This window comes from Trichoderma breve, assembly GCF_028502605.1.
Source record: "Trichoderma breve strain T069 chromosome 7 map unlocalized scaffold00007, whole genome shotgun sequence".
NCBI lineage: Eukaryota > Fungi > Ascomycota > Sordariomycetes > Hypocreales > Hypocreaceae > Trichoderma > Trichoderma breve.
The window spans coordinates 1,814,389-1,830,492 of record NW_026611593.1 but is presented as its reverse complement, the minus strand read 5'-3'; the positions used below and the strand labels follow the sequence as shown (position 1 = coordinate 1,830,492).

General features: G+C 52.1%; 5 protein-coding genes across 5 annotated transcripts; 3 read left to right on the top strand and 2 right to left on the bottom strand.

Moving 5' to 3' along the window:
- Positions 1-340: 340 nt before the first annotated feature.
- On the bottom strand, positions 341-1,192 carry T069G_10769 (dnaJ domain-containing protein; the record flags this gene model as incomplete). The annotated part of the gene is made up of 1 exon (XM_056177979.1): positions 341-1,192. One exon carries the CDS (start codon positions 1,190-1,192, stop codon positions 341-343), a length of 852 nt encoding a protein of 283 aa, XP_056024269.1.
- A 1,112-nt stretch (positions 1,193-2,304) lies between these two features.
- T069G_10768 (FMN-dependent dehydrogenase domain-containing protein) lies at positions 2,305-4,213 on the top strand (the record flags this gene model as incomplete). Its single annotated transcript, XM_056177978.1, has 4 exons — positions 2,305-2,332; positions 2,394-3,668; positions 3,930-4,003; positions 4,127-4,213. 4 exons carry the CDS (start codon positions 2,305-2,307, stop codon positions 4,211-4,213), a joined length of 1,464 nt encoding a protein of 487 aa, XP_056024268.1.
- Positions 4,214-8,679: 4,466 nt separating this feature from the next.
- On the top strand, positions 8,680-9,919 carry T069G_10767 (uncharacterized protein; the record flags this gene model as incomplete). Its single annotated transcript, XM_056177977.1, has 3 exons — positions 8,680-8,852; positions 8,955-9,507; positions 9,587-9,919. The coding sequence occupies 3 exons, from the start codon at positions 8,680-8,682 to the stop codon at positions 9,917-9,919; spliced, it is 1,059 nt and encodes a 352-aa protein (XP_056024267.1).
- A 437-nt stretch (positions 9,920-10,356) lies between these two features.
- On the bottom strand, positions 10,357-11,282 carry T069G_10766 (HCNGP-like protein domain-containing protein; the record flags this gene model as incomplete). The annotated part of the gene is made up of 3 exons (XM_056177976.1): positions 10,357-11,018; positions 11,083-11,143; positions 11,202-11,282. The coding sequence occupies 3 exons, from the start codon at positions 11,280-11,282 to the stop codon at positions 10,357-10,359; spliced, it is 804 nt and encodes a 267-aa protein (XP_056024266.1).
- A 541-nt stretch (positions 11,283-11,823) lies between these two features.
- T069G_10765 (DEAD/DEAH box helicase domain-containing protein) lies at positions 11,824-15,681 on the top strand (the record flags this gene model as incomplete). The annotated part of the gene is made up of 6 exons (XM_056177975.1): positions 11,824-11,976; positions 12,070-12,133; positions 12,179-12,230; positions 12,291-12,432; positions 12,484-12,883; positions 12,947-15,681. 6 exons carry the CDS (start codon positions 11,824-11,826, stop codon positions 15,679-15,681), a joined length of 3,546 nt encoding a protein of 1,181 aa, XP_056024265.1.
- Positions 15,682-16,104: the final 423 nt, after the last annotated feature.

The window sequence follows — 16,104 nt, the reverse complement described above, 5'->3', positions numbered from 1 at the left end:
TTATCAAGTAGGGGTGAGGAATAGGGGTGAGGAATCTGTGTGCGTATATATAACACATGAATAGACGAGTAAATTTGACAAATGTGTGTAACTTGCTCTTTTTTTTCTCCGTTGTTCTACTATACCTGGTGTTTAATAAATGAGTTTGCTTCGGTGGTATCAACATGAGTTGAGTATGTTGTTGTTACATGGTCTATCGTTCTCCCTGTCTAAATTGTCCTCCTTTAGATAAATGCCCTTCCTCTCTTTTCTCACATTGTGAGAGTACCTATGAAACGTTTGAACAAAAATTGGAAATATATACGCAAAAAAAGCACACCCCATCCAGATATCAAATCGATCAATGCTGCAGCACCACCGGCCGGCCTTCTTCCCAATTATCCAAGCTCTGCTTAATATTCACCCAATACCGTAACTTGACAGCCTCCCTCTTCGCCGCGGCTACATCGTCCTCCCGAAACGCCTCTTCCAAAACCCCCTCGCTCTCCCCAATCCGCTTATCATTCACCGCCCTCAACTCAGCGAGATCCTCCTCCTTATCCGCGTCCGAGATCTCTTCGTGCGCCTCCAGCACGACCGCCAACAAGCTTGGGTCGTCCACCTGCATGGTCTCGTCGGTGGCGACGTCGACGCCGCGCAGGGACAGGAGGTACTGCGCGCGCAGGAGCGGGTTGGCGAGGGTCTTGTAGGCGTCGTTGATGAGCGCCGAGGTGGCCTCCGCGCGGGTCTTGAGCGGGCCGGGAGGGTGCATGTCCGGGTGGTGGCGGGCCTGGAGGCGCAGGAACTCGCGGCGGAGGGCGCGCGTGTCGATGGGGAAGTGGCCCGAGGGAGGGGGGCCGAGGGGCAGCGTCTCGGGGAAGATGTCGTAGTGCGTCAACGGCGCTGAGGCTTGTTGTTGTTGTTCTTGTTCTTGTTCCGAGGAAGATGAGGCTGACGCTGATGCTGATGCTGATGCCGAGGGCTCGGATGCGGCGGCGCTGGTTGAGAAGAATGCGACGCTGGAATATCGCTGCTGCTGCTGCGGCAATGCTCTTGCTCTCGAACTGCCGACTTGTTGTAATGATGCGATGCTATGCGGCGCGGGGTTGGGCTTCGTCGCCGTGGACATGGATCGTGACGCTTGGAGACGGCATCGTGCGCATGGCCGAGCCACGGCTCTGAGGGCCTTTGCCGCGGAAACTGTCGAGCGCATGAATTCCGTCGTTGCTTATGTATGAAGCTTGTAACAATGATAAGAGATGAAGACAGCCGAAAAGAATAAAAGGTACCCAGTCTAGTTCTCTCTTCGTTGGACTGTAGTAACGTGGCACTACAGCTTTAAGAAACGTGTATGTGTTATCGCTGCAAGCTTGTCGTAGGCGGGTTTACTTTTTTTTTTATTTCGAAACCAGTGTAGCTCGGGATTTTGCTTCGTTCGGTCGGTATTTTGCTTTGGCACGGAGATATTCCGGCAGAGGCGAGCTATGAGGTCACCAAAAGAGCAAAGCAAAGAAAGAACGTAGCCCGCGATAGGAAACATTCGGCTAAATGCGGGCTAAACCGATAAGCCCGGAATCAAAGAAACGTGGGGGAAAGTTGGCCGCAGTCGCCGCAATGCGTTTCTCTGATTCGGCCATCTTTGCCCCGTCGGCTTAGCGAAATTCCGCTCTTCTGCTTTGCTTTCTTTTTGAAGGAGCCCCGAAACCGGGGCCCGATGATTTCCGGATCGGGTCAGGGACGGATAAATGCCGGACAAAAGCTAATCGTTGAAATTACTCCAATTGGAAGTGGACGGGAGTAATCGAGGAGTTACGCCATAAGCCAACTCTCAATTATTTGACGATGTGATATGCAAGTCGTTATCTCTTGCTTGGCCATATACTGCTGTCAATTGTACTGTAAAGACGTGTCGAAACAAAGACCAATTGTTATTTACATTGTTTGACTGAATAAAGCAGCAAATAGTCGAATCGTAGATCAAAATGCTCCTGTACAGGGTAGCATGAGCTGTACGAAACCAGGAAATCGCATCCGACTATAGCCAACCAAGTGTACTTAGTATTACCGAAAGCGCAACCGTCATTGGTGGGAAGATTCATCCAGGGGCGCGAATAGCTCCCTCCCCCACACGAAGCCAAACTCCACCCGCAGTCCTCGATAGCCATACAGCAGGATCCGCTGGGCGAACTCGGCGGGCGAACGCCCATCATTTAATAGAGGGCGATAGAACTACCGTCGAGCTCGCGAAAAAAAAAAAAAGGTCCATGCCAACTTCAATTCCTCCATAGACGAGAGAAGAACCAACAGCAAAAGACTACATACACCATGGCCAAGGTATTCGATGCTGCTGAAGGTATGTTCCCGTCGTTGGCCGCTGCTTGGTGCCGTCCTTGGGTACTAATTGGCTGCTGTAGTCGCGAAGCACAACACCGCCGATAGCTGTTGGGTCATCCTCTACGGCCAGGTGTACGACGTGACCGACTTCCTCTCCTCACACCCGGGCGGCGCAAAGGTGATACTTCAATTGGCCGGCAAGGATGCCACCGAGGACTTTGATCCCATCCACCCGTCAGGCACGCTGGACGAGCTCAAGCCCGAGGCCAAGCTGGGAACGGTCGATCCCAAGACATTGATTGAGGCGAAGCCAGTTCCAGTCAAGAAGAACGATGATGCGCCAGCGCCCCTCGAAACGCTTCTGAATCTCGACGAGATCGAAGCAGAGGCCACCAAGCGAATCTCGAAAAAGGCATGGGCGTACTACTACTCTGCCGGTGACGACATGGTCACCAAAACATTCAACACTACAGTATATCGAGACATTCTTCTACGGCCGCGCGTCTTCGTCGACTGCACACAATGCGACATGTCGACAACTCTCCTCGGCCACAAGGTTGGCCTCCCCATATATGTCAGCCCGGCTGCCATGGCCAGGTTAGCTCATCCGGACGGCGAGCTTGGTATCGCCAGGGCGGCAGGAAAGTTCGGAGCCATGCAGCTCATCTCCAACAACTCCTCAATGACGCCAGAGGAGATTGCCTCCGAGGCAAAGCCAGGCCAGGTGTTTGGATGGCAGCTATATGTGCAGAACCGTCGTGACCGAAGCGAAGAGATGCTGAAACGCATTAATAAGATGAAAGATCGATACAAGTGTGTCGTTCTGACACTAGACGCCCCTGTACCCGGCAAGCGCGAGATTGATGAAAAGTCCAACCTCGACAAAGGCTTTGTAGTCGAGCCCGGTGTTAAGGGAGGTCAGGAGAAGCTTCCTGGCGGCGGTGGTGTCGGCCAGCAGCTATTCTTCGGCACGGCCAGCGACTTGACATGGCAGACAACGCTGCCGTGGCTGGCAAAGCACACCGATCTGCCAATCGTGCTAAAGGGTATTCACACATACGAGGACGCTTACCTTGCTGCCAAGTACGCGCCGCAGGTCAAGGCCATCATCCTCTCGAACCACGGTGGACGAGCGCTGGATACGGCCTCGCCCCCGGTTCACGTTTTGCTTGAAATCAGAAAATATTGCCCCGAAGTGTTTGACAAGATCGAAGTCTGGGTCGACGGCGGCATTAAGAGAGGCACAGATGTTGTCAAGGCCCTCTGTCTAGGTGCCAAAGCGGTGGGCATTGGCCGTGCTGCCTTGTTTGGACTCGGTGCTGGAGGTGCAGCTGGCGTGGAGCGAACGCTTGAAAGTGAGTTGATCCCCAAATTCCCGACCCAGTGTAGCTGTGATTTCAATGTTCTTGCCACCATGAAACACCTACCGCGTTTGCCGTATCAGTGACGATGACGATGTGATTTGATATCCCGCGGCAATACTGCTCCGGGACGAACCATGTCATCACGGCCATGCATGCTTATCTTTGTGCATCTTTCCCCTCTCTTCACGTCATGCTTGAGAAAATATCAAGAAGAGATTTTCTAACGACTCGGGCGATTTCGGCCCTGAATAGTTCTCGAGGCGGAGACTTCCACATGCATGAGACTCCTCGGAGCGAAAAACATACAAGAGCTCGGCCCAAGATTTGTAAGTGCCCATCCCCGCTCTCCCCCGGATTGCGAGTCCGGAGGCTAGACAAGACGAAAATGCCGCCCCCAGGATTTGAATCTGGCGATCTTTGGTAGCAGTAGCTAACGTTTGGGGCCCCAGATCAACACTCGCCGTGTGGAGAGAGATATTTTCGACGGAGATGCGGAGCTGGACCGGCAGGGGCTGTGGGCGAAGCCCAAGTTGTGAGGAAATCTTCATATGCATCCTCGGCAGCTCGTGATGATGGCACGCACGAGCCGACGGCGGGGTTGGTGGGGAGTGGGTAGCACAACCACTAGCGTTCTGCAGCTGTGAACGATCAAAGCTGGGGGAAGATTGCAAGATGGTCATCTCAAAGACAGTCTGGGGTCTGGGGTAGGTACATGTAGCGTTGCCAAGTTTGCTTGGCCTTGGCTAGAAAAAGATGGACAGCAAGCGAGTGACATATGCATACAGGCGGAACGCTCTAGCCTGGTAGAATGATTGGTTTGCAAATATATTCATGAAATGATCGTCCACGGTGTTACAGATGTGCTTGAGAGAACAAGAGAGAATACCAACATGTGTGTGCTAGCTTAGCTCATAATGCTAATGCGTTCACCGTCATTTGTTGCGGTGATCAGGATCAACAGCAATGACGAGAAGGGCTCACTTGTCTTGTTAGTTTACACACGATGCCCCTGCCTGATAATCCTGCGTTAGCATATGCAGCTACTGTTAATGTACTTACCTACAGGGAGTACAGATATGAATTGATGACCTGAAATCCACTTGTCCCGTGTTCTAATAAAAAACCTCAGCATCTTTGAACGCCAAGGTTGGGGCGCAGAAATAGAAGGAATCCCATAATCCTATACTAAACCGCTTCTGACACCGCACTCGTGCAAAGACCCCCTTGGGCACGGATGGCTAGCTGCGTTGTAACGAGAAGACGAGGTTTCTAAAAGAGGGCGCCCTAGGAAATGGTTGGGCTACTGTAGTAATGCGTCAATGTAAACGGCCATGGTGTGGTACAAGTATGCCTCAGTGTGTATGGCAAGAAACCAAAATGAGCATGTGCTGCAGCTGAATCTGGCAAGGATCACACGATAGTCTCCGTACTGCAACACACAAACCTCAATAGGATGCGTGAGCAAGTGTCTAGGGTCTTTCAGCTCAAAGAATAGGATTGGTTCGGAAGCTGTCAATAACGTAATGTCTCTTCGGTTCACCGGGTGCGCCGATTCTCTTGAGCTTCCCCCCATGTCTCTTTTCGTGTGTGCGCCTGTGCTTGTCTGTCTAAGTGTTGGCCGCGTCTCTGTACTAGACATGGCCATGGCGCTTCGTATCTGCTGCAGCCGCCATGCTGTCGAAACTTGTTTGCGCTCCTAGACGCCAAGAAATAGCTGCTGCCACATCCTCGTAGACGCGTCTAGAACTCGTGCAAGTGCATGTATGTAAGAAAACGTCTGTTCTTCGGACGACAAATGCCTGTATATCCGGACTTCCGATGATGCACATGGTGCCACGCGAGAACAGACGGGTAACCTGTAAACAGCCTACGCCACACCACAAGACAACCTATCGTGCACTTGCCGGCATCAAACAACTAGGTTTGCTGTGGCGAAATCTCGAGACTTGAACCAACCCGCGACCAGTCATGGGAAACGCATCTGGAAACCATCGGCCGTGTGCGATTGGCTGGACGGCGCCATCCAAGCCCACGCCGCCGGGTCTACCGACAAAATTTGATGGTGTGGAGCCGTACCAGAACGAAATAGCTGTTGGATGAGCTCCAAGGTGGATGGCTGTGTGTCATAAGATCCTAAATGCGATGGGCCTCCATTTCCCTCCCGTACCGATGACAAAACAAGCCTTCTCAAGCTGAAACTCGTCGCATCGTGCCGAGATACGGAAGATTCATCAAACGGGCTGTCCAGTTGCCTCACTTGTCGAGGCTATGATTGGAGTTGTGGCCCCTTCTTTCTGTTATGACAAGTGTCTCATAAATGGAAGGGTGGGGGTGTTTTATTTCCGTCCTGCCAATCGTGTTAGCGAGCTGCTATTTTCTCAAGACGTCCGCCCTGTCATTGCATGAATCGCATCAGCCGGGACCAGGTCGAGATAAGGTACTAATGGCCGGCAGACAAAGAGCCCTGTAGTAATCATCGTGTGTTCGGTGTAACTGTCTTGATGAGACGAGACGCTAAAATCAGACGTTACCACGGATAATACTACCTGCAAGTGCAGGTATAGCAGTCTGCAAATTTTTTCTCTTCACTTCCGCATTGTGCTTATTATCTCAAGGCTCTGTTTAATTGTTTGTCTGAGTCACTGGCTGCAAGATTCTGCTAGTGAGCCTAGGCGTGTTGGCTCGAGATTCCAAACCCAGACATGCCGGACAAATATTATTCGGTTTAATTGTATTCGTATTTTATTCCTTTCTCGCATGTTGATATGGAGATCTTCTGACAGAATTAGTCCGTAGTGCATTTTGAGAGATGATGAGATGCGGTGGCGTCTTTAAGTGCGGCCCGGTGGCACGCCGGAACGGTTCCCAGTCAGGAAGCATCTCCTGCAGGCTTTGCTAAGGTTGTGTGGGAAGCTGTGGAGACGCTTTGCCATGGTCGCATGGAGAGCAACTTAAGGCCGGTCCTCTTCTTATGGCGTAGATTGGCCATGTTTCTCCTACTCGGCCCTTTCACCTAGCTTGGTTCGGTCAGAGGCCCCTTTTCGCGGTTGCCACTGGGCGTGTGCCAGAGTTGACTGAAATTGATTGTCCAGCAAGAGATGCCGTTCTGAACCCGCTTAAACAGTACAATAGGTGAGAATGCCAGTGGATGGCCAATTGTCTGGCAGGGATGTTTGGCATCATGCTGTGCGTCGTGGACCGTGCTGTAGCAGCTGGAGCGGCACCTTGGCAGTGATCCATACTGGCCCAAGTGTCATAGTCTCACTCAAAGATGGCATGATGCTTGCTTGTTCCTTTGTACGTGACGAGCGTAAAAGGCAGTACGAGGACAAACAAGACTGGCAGCCGAGTCAAGCGGAGTCATCCACTGCTAGGTTGCTAGACTTCGACGGGGCGAGCAGGGTCGCGTGCAAGAAGAATTTATCACAACGAGCCCATCCCATCTAATTGCCATGCAATCATTGGACGATCTCTGATAAGGAATTGCTTTGCTTTGCAAACCCAGCGTAATACGGCCTATTTCCTTGTGTAGCTGGTGCTCCAGCATGTTGATCGCAGTTCGTCTGAAAATTCGATCACGGCTTCTCTCGTGCGTCCTCCCATCGCCCGGTTCCTGCGTCGACGTCGACTTTCACGTGTTACCAAGATTCACAAGCAGCCGAGGGATCTTCAAGTTAGTGGCCGGCAGGTAAACGAACATCCATGTACTCACACACAGCTGGTAGGCATTCCTGTTATTTTGGGGGCCACACAGGCATCGATCAAACAATGATGGCCGTAGAGGCAGCTCCTGGGGGAAGAGAGAGTGGTGGCGCAGTGGTACAGTAGCGGTAGTGCCACATCCAGTAGGTACTTGGTAGCTTGTAGGAGCGCTACAGCGATTATCCGAGCCCCGGATTGCAGCGCCTGGGCACAAAGGTACCCGGTCTGGTACAGCGATCAGCAGCTGAATTCTGACTGCAGCAGCGGTACATGCATGTATCGGGTGCCTTTGCGGGGAGGCTTGCGACTAGGGCGGAAAAAAAAACAGTCTCGGGGGAGTGCCCAGTAGGGAATAGCGCGCTGCCTCCCCGCTGCGTCTCGTGTACCGAGTCTAGTTGGCTGCAAATCGCTGCACTGTTGCAGGGGATGGTGGAGATTGGCGGCCGTGAGTGGCTTCGAGCTAGATGCAGATGAACAGGGAAGAAGAAGAGAAAAAACGGATCTTGTGCCATGGGTGGGCAACCGACGCCTGGGGGGTTGCTGGTGGAGGTCGCTGGAGGGCTTGGGACCGGCATACTAGCACCAAACGTGGAAGACGCTGGGAGAACCTTTTCTCTCCGGGACGCCTTTTGCTTCATGATGCGTAATGGCGCTGTGCGAGTGTGTCTCGCAACCGGCATAGAGCGGGAGGGGAAGAGGGAGGGGGTGTGAACATCACAAGACGTACGAGTAGACTAGCAGCAGTAACTCAAAGAAAGACAGCAGCAGCAGCCGGCTGTCCAAGTCTGGGGGAGGCCATCGCCAGAACTGCCAACAGCCGTGAGCTAGCCACCAGGCCCATGACCCTCCCTGCGCCAATCTTGCCCCTGCTCGTCTCTGCCCTTCCGCTGCTCCCATGTCTGTGTTCTGTGTCGCTACTTAAACATCGCCATCGCCAAATTCGAGCTCGTAGTCGCACCCCGGCCCTGCTCTTGTCCTCCATTCTTGCCGTGGAGGTTTTGTGAGCGCCCCCGATCCATCTACCGGCCGCCACCACCGCCATCACCGACTCCAAGCCCTCGATAGGTTTAATGAGGGCTCTAGAGAGTTTGTGATTGTCCAACTTTTGCCTCTTTTTTTCGTCGACTGGAACGAAGGGTCTCGCTGCGCAAGGCACTTATATCTTTTCAATATAGGACGGAACAGACTCGGGGTACCTATTCCCTAGTGGTTCTCGCTCCTCCCCTTTTTTTCTTTTCTTTACACGACATAAGCCAACCGCCTGTTAAGAGCTCAAACGCGAGGGAAAACGCAAAGCAAAATGTCCGACAAGCAAGAGAGCGATAACGCCGAGGTCACTCAGACCGAGAGCAGAGTCTATCCGCCCGCGCCTGCTCCCACGAAGAAGGGAGGTTTTGTTCGTCACCTGAAGCGCTTCTGGTGGGCATATTTGCTCCTCTTCATCTGCGGAGCTGTCCTAGTTATCTGCTTAGTGTAAGTGTCTCCATTGGGAGAACCATTGACGCGACAATGCGTCGACGTGACGAAAAGGAGGAATGGAAATTAAATGTTCTGTCCCACTAACACGTAATCTAGCATCTTCGTTGGTGTTCCCCGTATTGCCCAGAGCAAGATCAACGATGCCAAGCTGGAGATCCAGGGCGTCAATGTCCTCAACGCCAAGCCCGACAGCATTTTGCTAGAGATCAACTCCACCATCACCACCGATGGCTCCATCAAGGCAAACATTGATCCTTTTGAGGGAGTCATGTATCTCGAGGATCTTCCTGAACACACGCCTTTCCTCAACGTCTCCTTCCCCGCCACCAACGGCAACAAGCACCAGCTGGTCAACATTAGCCAGGAGGTTCAGATCCAGAACCCCGACGCCTTCAACACCTTCAACATCTGGTTTGCCGCCAACCAGACTCTCCGTGTCACCGTCGAGGGCCGCACCAAGGTCAAGCCTTCTGGCCTGTCCAGGAAATGGGGCGTTACCTTTAAGAAGACTATTACCATGAACGGCCTGAACTTGTTCAATGGCACTACCGTCACCAACGGCAAGATCGCCATCACTGCCAAGAAGGGCCAGCCAAACTTCAGCGCAACTGCCGATATCCCCAACGCCTCGTACTTCACTCTTGATATTGTAGGTCGTTTCCATGAGCACTCGGCTCAAATATCCTTTGGTATAGTAGCCGCATGATTTTGCTGACACTTTATTCCAGGGCAACGCTACCTTTACCAACTTCATCGACGACACCACCATTGGCAATCTCACCATTCCTAATCTCCTCCTTGTGCCTGGCAGCAACAAGGTCCCTATTAGCGCCAACCTCGACCAGCTTGCGGTCATCAACGCCGTTCAAAGTCCCAAGTACTGCAAGACTGGAATCATCCCCGTCAAGCTCCAGGGCGCTGCCGTTCGCAACGATGACGCGACCCTCCAGTATTTCCTTGACGGTCTGGCTGCTCACAACCAAACTGTTCCCATGGATATCGGTTCCATTATCAAGAGCTCTCTCGGCACCACCCTCGGCTGCAAGTCTAGCTCAAGCTAAAATCACAAATCAAAACCTGCTCAACTACATTTTATTTATGACAACCTTTTTATTCTATCTTATAATTGCGTCCGTAGATGGTACTAGGGGAAGGAGGGATCTTTGATTTTCAGTTTCTGTCGGGCGGTGCAAAAATATTTCTTCTTTCCTGTGGAAGATGCTTGCTGTTGCGTGTCCTGGTGCAGGGGTACTTATACCATTTCACTCATTGAGTGATCTTTTCATTTAAGGGATGGGAACGAACAAGAAGATGTGTTATGAAGCCTCAGTCACGGTGCATTCTGATTCATGATACCTCCATGTAGATGTTTGTATTTTTTTTTTTCCAAGGTAGTGTAGGGGCGGCCCATGGGCGCGCAATTCATCCATTAATGTTGAGCCAAATCTACTCTGCCGACCGATTCATATCCAAATTCGTTATGTATTGTTCGTAATCATTATTTCCACCCACCCTTACGCTTCTCGCCCCTTGCGCTTATGCCTCCTGGTAAGCTAGGCGCTCCTCCGCTTGATGAAGCATTCGATGGAACAAAGTCGATAGCTGTTCGACCACCAGCAGCTCTGTCCGCTTCCTTCTCCTTCGCAATCTTCTCTCTGCTTTTGCTGAGCTTGTCTCTAAATGCCCAGTCTGGAAACCCTCTTGGATCCCACAGTTCCTTCGGAAGGGTCGTCTCATACTGGCCCATTTCATCGATACCGACAAAGTCTAGCAGCTTGTCCATTAAAGATGGGTTCCTAAGCGCAGTGGACTGTTCAAGTTTGGAGTTGAAGTGGACCCCTTTCTTTTTGAGTTCTAAAAATTGTTCGACTTTTTTGTTGGATCCAGGGGGAGGGGATCCCGGCGGCGAAGGCGGGATGTCGAGATTGGGTACAGAGGGAAGGGTGAGATCGTGAATCAAGCCGCGGTTGGAGGAATAAGGGGATGAGGGTGACTCTTGTGGCCCATCGGGCTCTGGAAGGGCGTTGACGATAGAGGCATCGGCGGGTGGAAGGGATGGGCCTAAAGGAACAGCATTTTGCGGCACGGGGCCGATGGTGGCTGGCTGCGGCTGGTTTTCAGAATCTTTCTTCTGTGATGATGAAGATTCTACTGTGTTTTCTATTTCAACATTAGCACGCTGTCAGTTTGCTTTGATATAGAGGCTTTCGCCGGAGGAGCTCACGAATTTGAGGTTCGTCTTTCTCAGCCTCATCTGCAACAAGCGCTGCTGCCTGTGTGGCGACCTATCGGCGTGTTAGTGAGATGCCATTGCGCAGACGCAAGCGCGGAATGTTTAAATACCTGAGTGGGTTCCTGTTGCAATTGAGGCTGCTCATCTTCTCCTTCTTCATCAGAGCTTGCATACCCAACAAGCCCAGCCATTGCGACTCAAAGATTGAACCTCACGCTGTTGATAAAACAGATACAAGTTAAAGTGAGTGAGAGGTGGATGAGCGCGACGAGCTGCTGAGGCCAGATAGGGATTAGCGCGAGAAAACCATCGCGGCAGCTCTATCGGCTGAAGCCCGGCTAGTTGATGCCTCCAGACAACTTTTCAGCGGGTCGCTTTTATCAACACCAGCAGCAGTTGTGACGGCAAAACGCCCCTCCGTCACTATTCCCAAGCATCATTTCATTCACTATCGCCCGACGCTTGCATCGACATTTTCGATCCTTAGTCATCTTGATTGTGCTCCTGGTTTTGTGCGACAGGCTTGGAATAGGGGAATTGACCAGCTCGGGGAGTGGCGTGCGACCGATTTTAACCAAATTATTCCATCGTTTGGATCAGCCTCGATTTCGATTCGCGTTTCTCAAAATCATCGGCACGAAGAGAGAGAAAAAGTCTTGCATCGACTCGAGACCACCCAGAAAGTAGTACTCACAAACCGTAGTGTCTTACTGAGCCTGCGAGACCACAACAATGGCTCGGCCAAGAGACTCGCGCTCACCAAGTCCTGCAGGCAGCCATTTCAACTCGCGCCGCCACCGCAAAGATGACGACCGGCGGGATGCCAGAGACCGCCGAGACGATGGAAGGGATACTCGCCGACGCTCAAGGTCGCGCAGCCCGGATGTGAGATTTGACCGCCGCCGCTCCAGCTCCAGCTTTGGCGGCGACTCCTATATACCGGAACTTGAGTCTGACAAAATTTTGAACAAACAACAGTACCGGTACCGCGACCGTGACCGAGGCAGAGACAACAGGGATCGTGGTGGCCGTGACCGCGACCGTGACCGCGATCGCGACAACTTTCGCCGACGAGACCGCTCCTTAGACCGCCGAGACGATGACTTCTACCGCGGCCCACGTGATCGCCGAGGAGCGAGGTCGAGAGAGAGACTCGCACCCAGGGCTCGCTCGCCTGACCGCCGACGTGACCGTAGCAGAGACGACTTTAGAAGACGAGACGATTCTAGGAACAGAAGCCGACGTGAAGGCACGGCTGACTCTCATCCTCGCAGCAGCCGCGCTGACAGCCGATCTCGCAAGACCCCGGTAGCTGATAGTGGCAGGAATGGAGCTGATGAGGTATGTGTTCTGATCCCGGATGAGAGAACTAGAGCTCATGACATATCACAGGCCCAAAAGGCCAAGCCGAACGCTGCACAATCCGAGGTTGATAAGAAGGCAGAGCGGCTTGCCAAGCTTGAAGCATGGAAGAAGAAGAAGGAACTCGAAGGCCAGAAACAAAAAGAGGTGAATGCCAGTCAAACCAGAAATCTGTTGGCTGAGATGGACAAGAGGGCCAAGGAGGGATCCACGGCTGTCTCATCCCCTGTTGTGTCGTCCGCTGCTTCTCCTGCTCCTGTTGACTCGGGAAGCGTATCTCCTGCAAAGCCTTACACTGGCAAGTTTGATCCAAAAACGATTGCAAAGAAGTCCGCTGTTCAAAGATCACACGATACTACTAAAGGGGCTCTGGGATCTATAGATGTTCAACCGCCTACCATTGCTATGCCTGTGAAGAAGACAATTGCTGGTGAGTCTCTGTCTCCCATGAGACAAGAAAGCTTTACCCTTACTGACGTCAATCATCATAAAGCGTCTGCTTTGCCTACAAATCGTGCCAAAGCCAGCAGTTTTGGATTCGGTAAATCTCATGCTGAAGGGGACAAGCTTACCAACAAGCGAAAGCTTGATATGGACGAGGAGGTCGTAACGAAACGACAGCTTACTAAACTCCCCAGCCTCCCAATAGAGGCCGACGACACGCCTTATGCTGACCAAGATGAGGATGACGAATCGGATGGTGACAACTTTGCCGAAAATGAGGAAGAGGCTGCCGCCGCTGCGCGTGCCGCTCACGAAAGACGTCTTCAAGCTGAAAACCAAGTCGAGAACGGAGCCGAAACCCAAGTCGAAAAGCAGGCTGAAAAGCAGGCTGATGAGATGATGAAAGACGACGAGCCCCAAGCGGCGCAGGAACCCAACGGCGATCATGTTACTCATGTTACCAACGGAGAGGAAACAGCTGACAAGGCCTTCCCTGCGGAACAAATGGATGTTGATGAAGAGGAAGATGAAGTCGATCCTCTAGATGCATTCATGGATGACCTTCAACAAACGGAGACTGTCAAGAATCCCTTGAAGAAGGCCGCTGTCAAGAAGCAGCAAGAACCTGAGGCTTATTTCTCTGATGATGATTATGCCTTCGACAACGAAGGCGATCAGGAGGCAGACGCCGCATTGCTTGCAATCGCTAACAAGCGCAAGAAGAAGGATATTCCAAGCGTTGACTATTCAAAGATAGATCTGCAACCTATCCGCAAGAATTTCTGGGTCGAGCCCGCAGAGTTGAGCTCGCTTTCCGAAGCAGATGTCACAGATTTACGACTGGAGCTAGATGGAATCAAGGTCAACGGCAAGGATGTACCCAAGCCTGTTCAGAAATGGGCTCAGTGTGGTCTCACCCGCCAGACCCTCGATGTCATTGGTTCACTCGGGTTTGAAAAGCCTACGCCGATTCAGATGCAGGCCTTGCCCGCGCTAATGTCAGGTCGGGATGTCGTTGGTGTGGCCAAGACGGGATCCGGCAAGACTATGGCTTTCTTGCTTCCCATGTTTCGACATATCAAGGACCAAGAGCCGCTCAAGGACACAGATGGCCCCGTTGGGCTAATTATGACGCCAACCCGTGAGCTAGCCACCCAGATTCACAGAGATTGCAAACCTTTCCTGAAAATGATGAACCTACGTGCTGTTTGCGCGTACGGCGGAGCTCCCATTAGAGATCAGATTGCCGAACTCAAGCGCGGTGCTGAAATCATTGTTTGCACACCTGGCCGCATGATTGATCTACTGGCCGCCAACCAAGGGCGAGTCACCAATCTCCGGAGGGTTACCTATGTGGTTCTCGACGAAGCCGACCGAATGTTTGACATGGGCTTCGAGCCACAGGTGATGAAGATTTTTGCCAACATGCGACCTGACCGACAAACAATTCTCTTCTCGGCTACTATGCCACGCCTCATTGATTCACTCACGAAAAAGGTGCTCAAGAGCCCTATTGAGATTACTGTCGGCGGCCGCAGCGTTGTTGCCAAAGAGATTGAGCAAATCGTGGAGATTAGAGAGGAGAGTTCAAAGTTTCTCCGTGTTCTAGAGTTGCTAGGCGAGCTCTACGATAAGGACGAAGATGCCCGGTCGTTGATCTTTGTCGAGCGACAAGAGAAAGCGGATGATCTTCTTAAAGAGCTAATGCAGAAGGGCTATCCTTGCATGTCCATCCATGGAGGCAAAGATCAAGTGGATCGCGATTCTACCATTTCTGATTTCAAAAAGGGCGTAGTGCCCATCCTGATTGCTACATCGGTTGCTGCGCGTGGCTTGGATGTCAAGCAGCTCAAGCTTGTCATCAACTACGACGCACCCAACCACCTGGAAGACTATGTTCACCGTGCTGGGCGAACAGGCCGTGCAGGAAACACAGGAACCGCCGTTACTTTTGTCACGCCTGAACAAGAGAATTGCGCTCCTGGTATCGCCAAAGCCTTGGAACAGAGTGACCAGCCCGTCCCAGAACGCCTCAATGAGATGCGGAAATCTCATCGAGAAAAGGTCAAGTCGGGCAAGGCGAAGGACTCGTCTGGATTCGGCGGAAAGGGTCTGGATCGTCTGGATGCAGAACGTGAGGCCGCCCGCCTCCGCGAGCGCAAGACGCATAGAGCTGAGGGTGAGGAAGAAGAGGTCAAGGAAGAGGGTAAGAAGGAGGAAGAAGACAAGAAGATTGAGAAAACGCTTAGCGCTATCAAAGCGGCGGCCTCCACTGTCCAGGCTCGTGAAATAGCACGGGCTGAGGGAGGAGAGAGCGGCAAGGGAGCTCAGCCTGTTGTTGCTACAGGTGACAAGGGCAAGGATCCTTTGGACAAAGTCAGCTCTGCTGTCAGTGCCATCAACAGCCGTCTGGGCAAGGCTGGCCAGCTTCGCTCTGGCCAACCCATCGACAACAAAGGCCCCGACGCCGGTGCTTTCCACGCTACACTGGAAATCAACGACTTCCCACAGAAGGCTAGATGGGCCGTCACCAACCGCACCAACGTGGCCAAGATTCTGGAGGCGACCGGAACGTCCATCACCACCAAAGGTAGCTTCTATCCTCCCGGAAAGGAAGTACCGGCTGGAGCAGAACCCAAGCTATATATCCTTATTGAAGGTGATACCGAGCTTGTGGTATCCGCTGCTTTGAACGAAATGACGAGGCTTCTGAGAGAGGGTACCATTGCTGCGGCGGATGCAGACAGCAGGGCTCCCGCGAGTGGAAGATATACTGTTACTTAAGTTGTGGCTGGGAAGGATTGGTATATACACAGTAGAGGGGAGAGAGAGCCAAGGGTATGGTATATGGAGGAATACACTTGCTAAGTTGGTCAAGTTTGCTTGTTCTACCACGCTCAATCAATGGAGCATGAATATTTTGTCTGTCAGGCGGTGAAAAGGCGCAAGGAGGAAGGGTTATCTATTAATTGAAGTTATCCATGAAGACGAGATGGCGTCAGGGTTAGTGTAGGCAATATATATCGAGTTTGGTAATCAAATTTAGTGCTTATAGTGTATATATACAGGAATATGTTGTATCAACGGTAATGTCGCATGCTTGTCTGGAAGTGCATTGAGACATGTATCTAATCCAAGCTGGATGCTCCAGAGCAACGAAGGGTATCTGGAGGACAAGAAGAACTGAACCCCCCGGCTAAAAAGAAA